This window comes from Trichinella spiralis (genome assembly GCF_000181795.1).
Source record: "Trichinella spiralis strain ISS 195 chromosome Unknown Scfld6, whole genome shotgun sequence".
Taxonomy (NCBI): Eukaryota; Metazoa; Nematoda; class Enoplea; order Trichinellida; family Trichinellidae; genus Trichinella; species Trichinella spiralis.
This window is the reverse complement of record NW_003526945.1, coordinates 3,577,044-3,588,924: the sequence shown is the minus strand read 5'-3', so window position 1 is coordinate 3,588,924 and position 11,881 is coordinate 3,577,044. Positions and strand designations below refer to the sequence as shown.

At 31.2% G+C, this 11,881-nt stretch overlaps 2 protein-coding genes across 2 annotated transcripts; both read right to left on the bottom strand.

The window, feature by feature from the left end:
* Positions 1 to 4,243: 4,243 nt before the first annotated feature.
* On the bottom strand, positions 4,244 to 5,778 carry Tsp_08614 (histone deacetylase 2). The gene is made up of 2 exons (XM_003373840.1): positions 4,813 to 5,778; positions 4,244 to 4,357 (listed from the first exon to the last, which is right to left on the bottom strand). Exons 1-2 carry the CDS (start codon positions 5,776 to 5,778, stop codon positions 4,244 to 4,246), a joined length of 1,080 nt encoding a protein of 359 aa, XP_003373888.1.
* A 2,213-nt stretch (positions 5,779 to 7,991) lies between these two features.
* On the bottom strand, positions 7,992 to 8,830 carry Tsp_08613 (conserved hypothetical protein). The gene is made up of 3 exons (XM_003373839.1): positions 8,786 to 8,830; positions 8,649 to 8,703; positions 7,992 to 8,584 (listed from the first exon to the last, which is right to left on the bottom strand). The coding sequence occupies exons 1-3, from the start codon at positions 8,828 to 8,830 to the stop codon at positions 7,992 to 7,994; spliced, it is 693 nt and encodes a 230-aa protein (XP_003373887.1).
* Between the last annotated feature and the right edge of the window lie 3,051 nt (positions 8,831 to 11,881).

Below are 11,881 nucleotides of genomic sequence, written 5' to 3'. Positions count from 1 at the left end.
CAACGGCACCATACATTGCCAACGAAAAAGGCCTAAATTACATCAACTTAATCAGTGTAGTTCCAACGATTTCAAGCAACAGCAATTTGTAAATTAACGTTTACTGGCAAAGAAAAAATAACAAGTAGCTTTCAGTCAGGATTCACACGATAATATATGCAATATTATCTTATACTTTTATAATTAATCCAAAATTAAAGATTCACGCAAGAAAAATTCAATGACACTTACGTGGGCAAGTTATATCTTCTGAGTAGCTGCATCAAATTGATAGCCATGCGTAAGCGCTGAAAAATATTTGGAAAAATTAAAAAAATATGTTAATATAACATCAATAAATTAAATGTTTCCTGCAAAAAATTAAAATATTTTAAGATTCCTGAACATACGAATTACTGAAATTTAACACTAGCACCATTTTTCTTTTACTCTGCAAAAATAAAGACTCATGAATTCCATGTAATGATCAGTAAGTATTTAATTTAAAAAATTTACTTTAAATATATAAGTTATTCACTAATAAAAACATCATAAAATTACTATCGTCACATATGATGAGAAACGCGGAACAAAACATACAGTATGAATAAACTGTAAAATAAATAATCAAGATTAATAATATTCGCCATTTTTAAGAAACAAAAATATCAAGCAGAATTGTTTATAAATTAATTATTACCAAAAGATATATGTTTTTCGAATTAAATTTAATTATGTTTAAAATGATCTTTATCTTATATGCTTGAATGGTCGTTTTGCCTACTAGTAATCATTATTTATTTCAAAAGACTTTTTTTCCATTTTTCCCATCTTTTAAATATTGGAAAAGCCATTATAGCAAATCAAACAGAGAAAAGAACAGGAAAAACGGGCAAATAAAGATGCAACAAATTGTACTTCATACTGATTGTTAAACGTAATCGTAAATTTATAAAATGATCGATTTAGAATGGCCAATTTTAAAAATAAGCAGTGTTTATGAAGAAAAAGATGGTACGCTATTAAACAATCGTTATTTAAAGTTGCAAAACATTAATAAACTTATGAAAGCGGACATTAAACAAATTCAAGTATCATAATGACAAAAATAATAAAAACAAATCAAAATGGTGCTAGAAATGCTGCAGTAAGATATCAGTTGGAAATAATGCTACTTAATTAAACAGAATAATTTCGATATATCTTTGTATGCAATTTGCAATGCTCTTTAAAGTATTTTTTAAGTATTCTATAAAATGAAATATAAAGTATTCATTATAATTAGGCATTAAACATATGAGATTTTACTCTAAATTGTAATAAATGTAAAATTTTATACAAATAATGTTCAGTAAATATCTACTACAATTTATTAGAAGCACTTGTAATATAGTGACATCATGCAATAGGAATTGAACCTGATTATCCTATAGATCTTCATTTATCGCATTAAACTTCGTTTGTCACATACAATAATCAAAATGTGAGTAACTTTATCAACAGAGATGATAAGTGAACTTTTTTATGTTTATTTATTGCTTCATCTGGTGGTTAGCTGGAACAATTCACCTTGTCAACATTTTTATGACCTGAGCAACGGTACCATCATCAAAACAACCGATTCTATCCAACGTGGAGCCAAATTTTTGTTGACTTCGAGACAGTCTAGCCTTGAACAATGTATGCAAATCTGTTGTGACACTGAAGACTGCAATTTAGTAATCTTTCCGGCAAAGGTTTGAAGAATACTTTTTCACTAATAATTTGTTTGCATTCAAAGAAAACGTTAAAACCGTATCATTAACAGATTTCAATTTCTATGATTAAAGATAATTTTTATTTATTTTATTTTTTTAAATTTATTCTAACCTTTCATACGTGAATGTTATGTGATAACATTAGACTCCTTTCACATGTTTGTTTGTAGTTGCTAAAACTATTTGTATATTTATAATCAAATAAAATAATTTCATTATATCTACACTAATGAAAGTTCATTTGTTCTGTAATTCTATTTTCATGAAATTTTATTTAGTTTCTACTTTCTTACTTAAATACAATTCAGATAACGTTAAAGCGATTCAGATCCCTCTCGATGCTTTCGGGTTCTTCATTGTTATCAGGAAAAAGCAAAAGCTTATTTCTTAAGATTAAAAATAATATTTAAGGCATGTAAGCTTCTAAAAACTGTTCGTGAAAAAAAGTGCTAAGTAGTTTATTTAAATTATGGAACAACACCAATACTTGATCGATACAAACGACTGACACTAAAATGGCACGAATGATTCCTGGCTTCTATGTGTGGAATATCGATTAATTTTTCAATCAATTAAAAAGCATGAGAGATTGCCTTTAAACAAAGCTGGTCATTTGTTCAGTATAATGTTTTATAAAATTAACGTATTTTTTTAATTATAACATATTTACAATAATTTCATTAATAAGTATTCGATGCTTTGGTTCTCTGATAACCTTTCTTCCGTTAAAAGTCAGTTATAAGGTATATTTTGCGTTGCTGCGATTGTTAATTCAGGAATTACAATTAAATTATCTTCTGCAATGAGTTTTTTTATGAACAAATTGATCAAAAGTTTAAAGTTACTCAACTTAATGTTTTCCTGTGACTTGAAAATAATAAAAAGTATATAAAACAGAAAAATTTCATTTTACTTCATATTTACTTCTGTAAAGTTCTTGTACTGTGAAAGAAACAGAAGAGAATACGAAAAAGCATAAGAATACTGCTTATACTGCGTGCATATAAATTGAATAAAAAGCTTTTGAAAAGATTAGCGTTGCCTGTTTTAGAGTTAATAAAATCAGCTGTTATATAATTGCAACATTCGTTTGCATTAGAAACTTTCACATGCGATGCTAAAATTGATTTATTTAGACACAAGCTTCAGAAAAGGACAACTGCTATTTGTTCGACTGCGGTGAGATTAACAACTTCAAATGTGTTTTTGTACTGAACAAAAATTACATTTCAATGAAAATGTCTGTAAATCATCAAGATTTGCCAAATTATCGTAGACGAGGTCAATTTTCTGATTTTGTCTCACCACCTTCCGAAAAGGACTTCAATTATCCTTACAGTCAACCCAAACAGCCAAGCTATTCATACATTAATCAGAAAGAAATCGAGCATCAAGATACTACTTCTCCAAGTAGGTTTCCATATTTTCATAACAAGCCTGTTGAAACTAGCATCTTAAAAGATTTTTAAAATATATATGCTTTGACTTAGTTGGTTTGGATTAAATTTTATTGGCCTTATTTTATTTTATGAAAAATCGAATTCAATTACAACAATTCAATTTTCAAGTCAATCCAATAAGAATTGATAATTTGAGTTTATATTTTTAGAGTAAAGTTAATAAATTTTATTCTATAATGCATATTGAAAGAGGATGCATTTGCAGAATGTGGCCGTTACCAATGGCAGTGTGAACAAAGTGAAGAATGTATTGCCCTGTATGATGTTTGCGACGGACTAGAACAATGTCTAGATGGCAGTGACGAAAAAAACTGCAGTATTTTTATTATCAAATTTTGCTAATTTATACAAATTCATCTTATTAGGCTCAAAGTGGATGCAGAAAGCAGAAAAAATGGAAAATTCATTCGATAAATTAACAAAACAGCCTTTGTATGTTTTTCTCGTAACGTTCTGAAATTTTATGAACCAGTAGTGATGAAGAATCTGTTTTAGAAGACAGTCAAATTCGAAATCTGTAAATTTATTTTCAATGTATTCAGATGGAAGAAATGCAGGTAGCATAACAGAAAACGAAAGTCAACAAATGAAAATTCATCCAATATCAAGCAATTTGAAAGGTGAAATCATTTCAGTTTGTTTAAGAAATTTACATTCAGTTAGAGATACGCGTATGATTTGCAATTGAATAATTGTAAAAATTATTATTTCAATATGTTCAATTAAGCATAGCATTTTCAGTCGGCATTTCATTTATAAAATGCTGCAATTTTCTGCAGAATTAACCGACGCAGAACACAGTGGTGCACAAGGTAGAACAGCAACTTTAAAACCGAATGAAAGGTCGCAAGATATTTCGAATGTTTCAAATACGACAAAGCATAGCATTCTGACAATCACTGCACGACCACTTCAAGCTTCAAAAATATTGGATTATAAAATGAAAGTTGCAGCTCTGTTGCTTGGAACCGGCATAGCGATGGCCGGGATTGTGCTAGTTTACGTTGGATGCAGACTGAGAAACAGAAAGCGTCGAATTCGTATTGGTCAAATGATGACCGCTGATGAAGGTGAATTTCTCATAGGTGGAATGCTAGTAACTTGATTACCTGTTCGTCGTAATTTGGCCTGTTTTTTTAATTTGTCTTGAGAATTCGAAAACTGTAAACTTTTTTTTAATGCACATCTGGTGCCAAGTTTGTGAAGCATACGAGCAATTTGAATTTTCACAATGCTAAATGTACATAACTGATGGTGTTTAACATATGGCTTGTTGTAAATATGCATAAGCTCTTGAAAACCGAATGTGTTTATAATCGCAAGTAAAAACTGTTTTAATCTACAATTGTTCGCAATACTACTTACTAAAAAATGATAACAAATGAAAAATACACAAGCTGAAATGCATATATGAATGAAATGTTTAAAAATATTTCTATTATCGAAATGATATTTCATGAATTTATTAAAACAATATCACCATGATCGAGCATCGTTAAATGCATTTCAGATTTGCACAGCATGCAAAAAGTAACAATATAAAATTTTAAGAAGAAACATTAAATAACATTAATGTAACCTTTGTCAATCAAATTCCCAAGTGAGTTTGCAATTACCTCAGCACTATTTCTTTGATAACCTCCACTGAAAACCATTGCAATCGGTACAGCAGGATTGCTTTTGCGAAATGTTTTGAAAATCAATTCGTCTCGTTGCAAAATTGCCGTCGGCGAAAGATCTAAATTTCCAAGAGGATCATTAGTTAACGAATCAGTTCCTGCATTGTATAAGACAAGTTGAGGTTGAAATTCCAAAACTGCTTCATCAAGTGCTTTTTTCAACAAACTAAAATAACGTTGATCAGATGTTTGACTTTTAATTTCCACAGCCTTTCGTATTGCTTTCTTCGCCTTCACATCACGCGGATAAATATCACAATTATACATGTCTAATATATAAACGTTGTCGGTACTTGTGAGAAAATCTCGCTCATGTCCATTACCTTGATGCGCATCTAAATCCACAATCATAACTTTTTCAACAAGACGTTGCGCGAATAAAAATTTTATCGCCAACGTTATATCTGCATAAGGACAAAATCCACCACCAGATTTTGAGCTGCAATGGTGAAATCCGCCACCAAGATTGACCGCTGCTCCGCATTCTATTGCCAGTCGAACTGCCAACACAGTACCACCGGTTTGATAACGAAAACTTTTTAAAACTTTTCGATCAATCACACAAGCCGGGAAGAAGATCAACAATGGTACTTCCATTATCCGAGCTATGAGTACATTCCAGTGTAAAGTGGACAAATATGATTTGCTGTGGACAATAAGAAGATCATCATACTGGGCCTCTCGCGGGCGGCATATATGCTGCTCGTTGATGTAGCCTCGTTTCACCAGCTTATTGTAAACCCTGCCCCACTTGCCTGCATCAAATGGATGCAACTTTTCAATGCCAAAAAATCTGATGTCATATATTGGATCGAAAACAAAAGAGTGCAAACCTTGCTCTTTCAACGGTGCATACAGCTTCGAGCTATTAATTCGTTCAAAATCTTTTTCAGTTATATCCATCTCACTCTGACTTTAAGGAATCAGCCGTTTTCTTCCTAAAATATTCTCACATTAAAAAAATGCAAAATCGCAATCTTTAAACTCTACCAGTAAACATTACATATTTTAAACTAATACTGTAAATGCAAAAAACATTTACCTGAAAATCAAAATACATACTGTAAGTATCTACGTATAATATTGCCTCAGCTTCGAATTTGTCAAAAAATAACGATAAAAACCACAAAATATATAAAACAAGGAACAACTTATGTTAATTTAATGCCTTGCTTACAAAAATATAATCGTGGAGGAAAACTTTTGTTTTAAACGACTTCACTAGTACATTTTCAAGCAGTTTATAAAAAACGTAACTCTTACGTGTATTTAAAAAAAACAGTCACAGTTAACGAACATTTTCAAATAAACATTTTGTGTTTAAATCTGAAAAATTACAACTTTAAAAAAGCGTATAAAGTAAACAGAACAAAACATTAATTATCAAAGTTCCGTTAAAATGATATAGCCTTAAGTGTTTCAAACTGAATGATATACTCATAATTAAATATCGCCTTGCATGAATAAAAAATTTCATTTAACGCTACGAGAATAAAATATGACCGCTGCTTATTTCAGTAGAAAAGACAACATAAAAGCTGCAAACTGAAATAACCTACCAAATGAAAAACCGTATTACCTAATTCAACAACAATGATAACGTTAAATATCGATATGCGGTGAACGCCTTGTTGCACTTAATGCTTAATCAGAAAGCCTTTCTTTCAATTTAAAATATCTTTAAAATAATGAAACTCACATTAATGCATGTCATTCAATCTGGACAAATATAGATGAAATCAAGCATATTTTTTTCATAAAAATGAGATGCATGGCAACTATTATAACTGTAACTGATCATTGACAGTAGGAGATGTATTACTAAAAGTAAATAATTTTTAAAAATTATTTTTATAATTTCAGACGATATTTTTATGTTGTTATTATTTTATTCTACAAAATTGATGGGGAAAAGTAGTTTGTAAAAGATCGACAATAAAGCCAGTTTCGTTGAATATACTATCGTTGTTAGTATACGCAATATAAGTTATATTTTACTTTTATTTATTTTATTTATTCAACAGTATTTATAAAGTTTTATTCTACATATGTTGTTAATTGCTTTAAATGATTGCTGTTGTTAATGAAAAACATATTACTGTAAGATGGTGAACAGCTGAACCAACAAAAACTTTTCAACTATTTTTATGTATGTTTTAGTATAGTCATGATGATTATTCTGTATGTTTGGAATATTTTTGAATACCATCAAATGATCAATTGATCTATTATGAATTTAAACATTCTATGTATATCTTTTCGCAGAATTATTATTAATTTTTGATAATCGAATCAATTTTTGCAATAAATATAATGTCGTACGTTTTGTTAAAGTTTGTGAATACATTTCAAATGAAATCATTTTGTTGATAGCAAAAACATTCAGTAAGAAAATGGCATTTTTCTGCATTCAACGGAGCAACATTTTTTTATCAAAAATCAAAAATAGATAAGCAAATAAAAATGTCGCAGTTTCGCTTGGAACACATTGTTAAATAAGCAACATTTACATTCATTTTAAAAAGTGCTACATTTAAATTGTCAAAAATGTAAATGTAGTCAGTTTAATGTTAGTTCAGATTTTGTTTAAATATCAAAGTAAAAAAATACATGAATATTTATTTCGCCTGTTTATTTGAATGCCATGCAATTATTTTGCCCCTGGTGTATAACTTCAACACATTGTTTATGCGCATGAAAGTGACGAACTGTTTCAAATGTGAAAATTTGAAATTATGCTCAAATTTACTGCACGCCACGGAGAATTATTAGCCGTTCCTTTGAGATGTTTGCATCATTTTTATTCTCAAACAATGCAAATTGGCTGTGTAATATTGATTTGAATTGTCAAATATAGATGCCCAAATGGATTGGTCTAATCCTTTCGAAAATCGGCTAAGCGAGCGCCAGTCTAGCGTGGAAGTCAACAACACAAGCAGACACTTCATTATTATAATAATTATTATTTCTTTCCTTTTTTAAATATACTTCAGCATACATATTTTAACGGCAAGAGACAAAATCAAAGACCAGACAAAATCAGTTCGGTCGATAAATTTACTGGTAACTTTAGCAGACTGAAATAGAAATCGATGTTCACGGAGTAGATATTCTGATCATTTGTGATATTCCGCGTTTTGCTCATTAAGCTGATTAATTAATGCATAAATTTGACGATCCAGTTCAGCTTCGTCTAGATGTTGCAATAGATCTTCAAAAGAAATGACGTCTGAATAAGCCACAGGAATTTCGTATGGAATTATTTGATGATATGGCGCTTGTAAATTATTACGTCGCGTCAAAATAATCGGTTTATCATCTATTAAATCAAAATCAGCATCCGCATCATCCAGCTCTTCAACAGGTTCTTCATTTGTGAATTCTTCGGCAAATGAATAATAATTACTCTCCGGATCAGTCCACTGCATGTAGTAATTATTATTAAAGTCCAATTTCGCATCCGACATCTGTTCTTGTGCTAAACGCTGAAGCTGTTCAAGTGCGTGATATAAATAATAAAGATCTGCGTCGGACAGTCTGCGCAATGGACGACTCCATCGAGCTGTATATTCCGGTAGCATCGGTCCATATGCGGATCTTTTCGCCCTAGTAGAATGTCCCTGTTGTCTTTTCAAACTTTTGTCATTTGTGGAGACTTTACTGCGTCGCTGTTGGAAAGTAACTTTCTTCACTGGATTCACTTGAGAGCCTTAACATAAGCTAAGCGGTCAACAACAACAGCAACAACAGACCGCAGAAGAAAACAAACAAACCTTTTACAATATTCAGGGCATCAGGATGCTTTTGCAACGATGACTTGTGCTTTTTCTAAATATGCACTTTTCCGTTAAATCTTTTTGTTCAAAGCACAAAATACCTACTTGATATTTAGAGAATGGTAAATGGTCACCATGGGCCATTGCTGGACCATCCGTTGCTGCAAGAAATCCGTCATGTTAGAAAATCGAGTTGGAAAAAATCAGATCGAATCAAATCCCAGGGAATAATTATAGTTTAATGGAATCAATAATAGGACATAAAGTAGACGACGAATCACAAATGCAAAAATCATATCTTCACGGACGAGCAGAGAGGGAATTATTGTTGATAAATAATACTCATGGCTTATAACATAAGGTCAATTTTGATCAAATGTAGAGATAAAAATTACGACACTTGTGTTCTTAAATGCGATTGGCTTAAATGATAATTAACTAAAAGTGAAATAGCTGTTTGTTCTATATTGATGGATTATTGAGAATATTAAAAACGTAATTACGTTGAACAAGCATCGCATCCAACTTATCCAAACTTGTTTATTAAATAAAAAAAACAGACAGAGTTCATTAGTAACTTTGCCTGCAGATGAGATAGTATGCTGGTTGAATTTAATGAAATACATTTTAATAATGAATGAAAGCACAAGTTTGTTGTCCAGCTCACAAATGGAATTGCAAAATATTCCTCCACATACTTCATTTTTCAATTTCAATCAATCATCAGAAATTAACGGTGACCATGCAAATTTCGAATTTTGCTATTGCTACTGATAATCGCGCATTCTGATTGAGCGAAGGCTAATTTAGCTGCCTAATGCAAAGACAAACAAATTGTCAATTTTCATGTCAACGTTAAGCTCAACTATTGCGATCACATTTGAAACAGGAAAAAAAAAGAAATTCTCCATAGCATTTTCCGTAATTTAGCATTCTTTTAGCATTTTGTCATTTTTCTTTGGCTCATGTGTTTTTTTCTCCTACTTCCTGGAGATCAATGTCTGGATAATGATGATCGTCAAAAGGGTCGGATAATTTCATTTATTATGGTAAATACTCGACTTGAATAATTTTTAAATATCGTTCAAAGAAAATAATTGTCAGTTAACAGCCACGTAATCGGGGCAAAATGACTCTGTTCATATGTATGATTACAATGATGTCACGCTTGTTCATTTGCTTAGTTACGTAACTGATAATCGTTGACTTTTTTTGTGCATGATTTCTTCTGCAAATTGATAGCTTTCAAAATAATATTTCAACGTGTAATATTCCAAATTTGCCATAAAAAAGAAAAAGCGGAGTGATGAAATTATTTAAATGTTCTTTTCGAACCAATGAAGAAGCATTAAAATCAGATTGATCAGCATTGGTTTACGCTTTCCGGATAGGTCAAAGCAAATTGACCGAAACTTAATCAACTAGCTGTGGGGTGAAAACACGACCAACGAAGCCTCCAGTTTTTTTCCAAGCAAACGCAACTTCATCTCATGCTATTGAAATATATATTCATATTAAATGGAATTTGTTCAAGTATATTGGAATTCAAAAAAAATATATATGCATATAATTTATTTGCACTTGCTGCAAGTTGCAAGCTTATTTATTTATTGGCAAGATAAAAAATGTCAGTGATAGGCGTTTTATAGGAAAAATCCAACGGAAATATATTATCTTGAAAAATGGGAATTTGTTTAAATAAATAAATTGCTTTGATTCAATTTTATCAATATTATGAAAATGAAATTGCATTCATTTAATTTAGCATTTTGGAAAAAGAAATCACTATTATTGGAATTACGAATTACAAGAGATTGCTTCGATAATCAGAGGATGTTGGAGGATAATTTGCATCCATATTCATATGCAAATGAAATTGTGAACAGTTTATCAAAAGCAATCAAGTTAATAAGTTGTTGATTGATTTGGAAAAAAATTCAACTGATCACTAGTCAGATTGAACAGAACAATTATCCAAACACGTTGATCATCATCTGTACGTGTACGTGTAGAGAAAAGCAATAAAATTTGAACTCCCCACCCTATTTACTACTCACCGGATACAAATGAGTTGCCAGCACTTTGTAATTCGTGGATGGGCAACGCCCAGCTGAATAAAATTACAAATGTCGACATCACAAAACAAAGTCGTATTGTGATGAACATTTTCAACGATTTGGCAATTGTAAAAATAAAAGTTGCTTGATTAGTTAGTTAGTTAGTTAGTGTAAAAGGAATTTCTTGTCAAGAGTACGAAGTGTTTGTCGTTTGCAACAGTGTTTGTTGCCTTACAAGCAGCTAACAAGAAGCACCACCGCTTCGTCAATGTGCCAGTGAACTTCGATGAGAAATCGATAGCTTTTCCGTCTATTTCAACCGAGTTTCAAAAGCAAAATCCCCAGACTTGTTCCAAGCTGATTGGTCAGTTCTGTAACCATAGTTTCTTCGCTTTTGCTTTTTTTCTATGCATGTGGAAATATCATTCGTCATTTTTCCAATTTTAATTCAATTTTATGCGCTGAACGGTTTGCAAAAACTTTTGCAAACAAACTAAACCAACCAAACTTATTTCAAATATATTCATTCTATTCTATAATTACCATTCAACCTGCAACAGCTTTGTCACGATACAATTAAATATTTAAATGAACTACACAATATGCAAGTTCTTAAATTCATTTCAATATGTCACGTAATTATTTCAACTGGTTACGTTAAAATTAGCATTGTGTAACCTTTTCTAATTAAGCTTAAATATCTATCATTGAAGCATGCATTGACCTGCTGCTGTACTTTATGAAATCATAATGCACAATAAAGATTGAATTTTACTCGATAAATAATATTCTTGCATAGTGAAAAAGCATTTCGCTCAGATCTCTTACTGTCAGCATTGTAAGCAATACAACTGTAAACATCCAGTACAAATTAAGCACCGAAACAGCTATGCGCATGCATTTTTCGCTTGTTTTATGAAACAAAGAAAAATGTGACATCTTGATATTCCATTTCAACAACACTCAACTGCACTAACTTATATTGCATGCTTTCTGTTGCTCGTCATTTCCAATGACAACAGGCCAAGCGTTGTTAACATGCAACTGCAAGAGTGATATATTTTTTTTCTTCTACGACAGTATCAGCAAAAAAGTCACTCCTGCCGCGGCTGAAGCCGATTGTTCGCCTTTTGCAAACAACGGTCAATTTCATCAGAAATTAATTGCATCACA

What these genes read in the sequence shown, in the direction of transcription:
- Tsp_08613 (XM_003373839.1), bottom strand. Translation starts at nt 8,830, where the DNA reads ATGACGGATTTCTTGCAGCAACGGATGGTCCAGCAATGGCCCATG. An exon ending in TGGTCCAGCAATGGCCCATG is followed by an intron (nt 8,704 to 8,785) that starts GTGACCATTTAC and finishes GTGCATATTTAG; the next exon opens with AAAAAGCACAAGTCATCGTT. An exon ending in TGCCCTGAATATTGTAAAAG is followed by an intron (nt 8,585 to 8,648) that starts GTTTGTTTGTTT and finishes GCTTATGTTAAG; the next exon opens with GCTCTCAAGTGAATCCAGTG.
- Tsp_08614 (XM_003373840.1), bottom strand. Translation starts at nt 5,778, where the DNA reads ATGGATATAACTGAAAAAGATTTTGAACGAATTAATAGCTCGAAGCTG. An exon ending in ATCAAAGAAATAGTGCTGAG is followed by an intron (nt 4,358 to 4,812) that starts GTAATTGCAAAC and finishes AAAAGTTTACAG; the next exon opens with TTTTCGAATTCTCAAGACAA.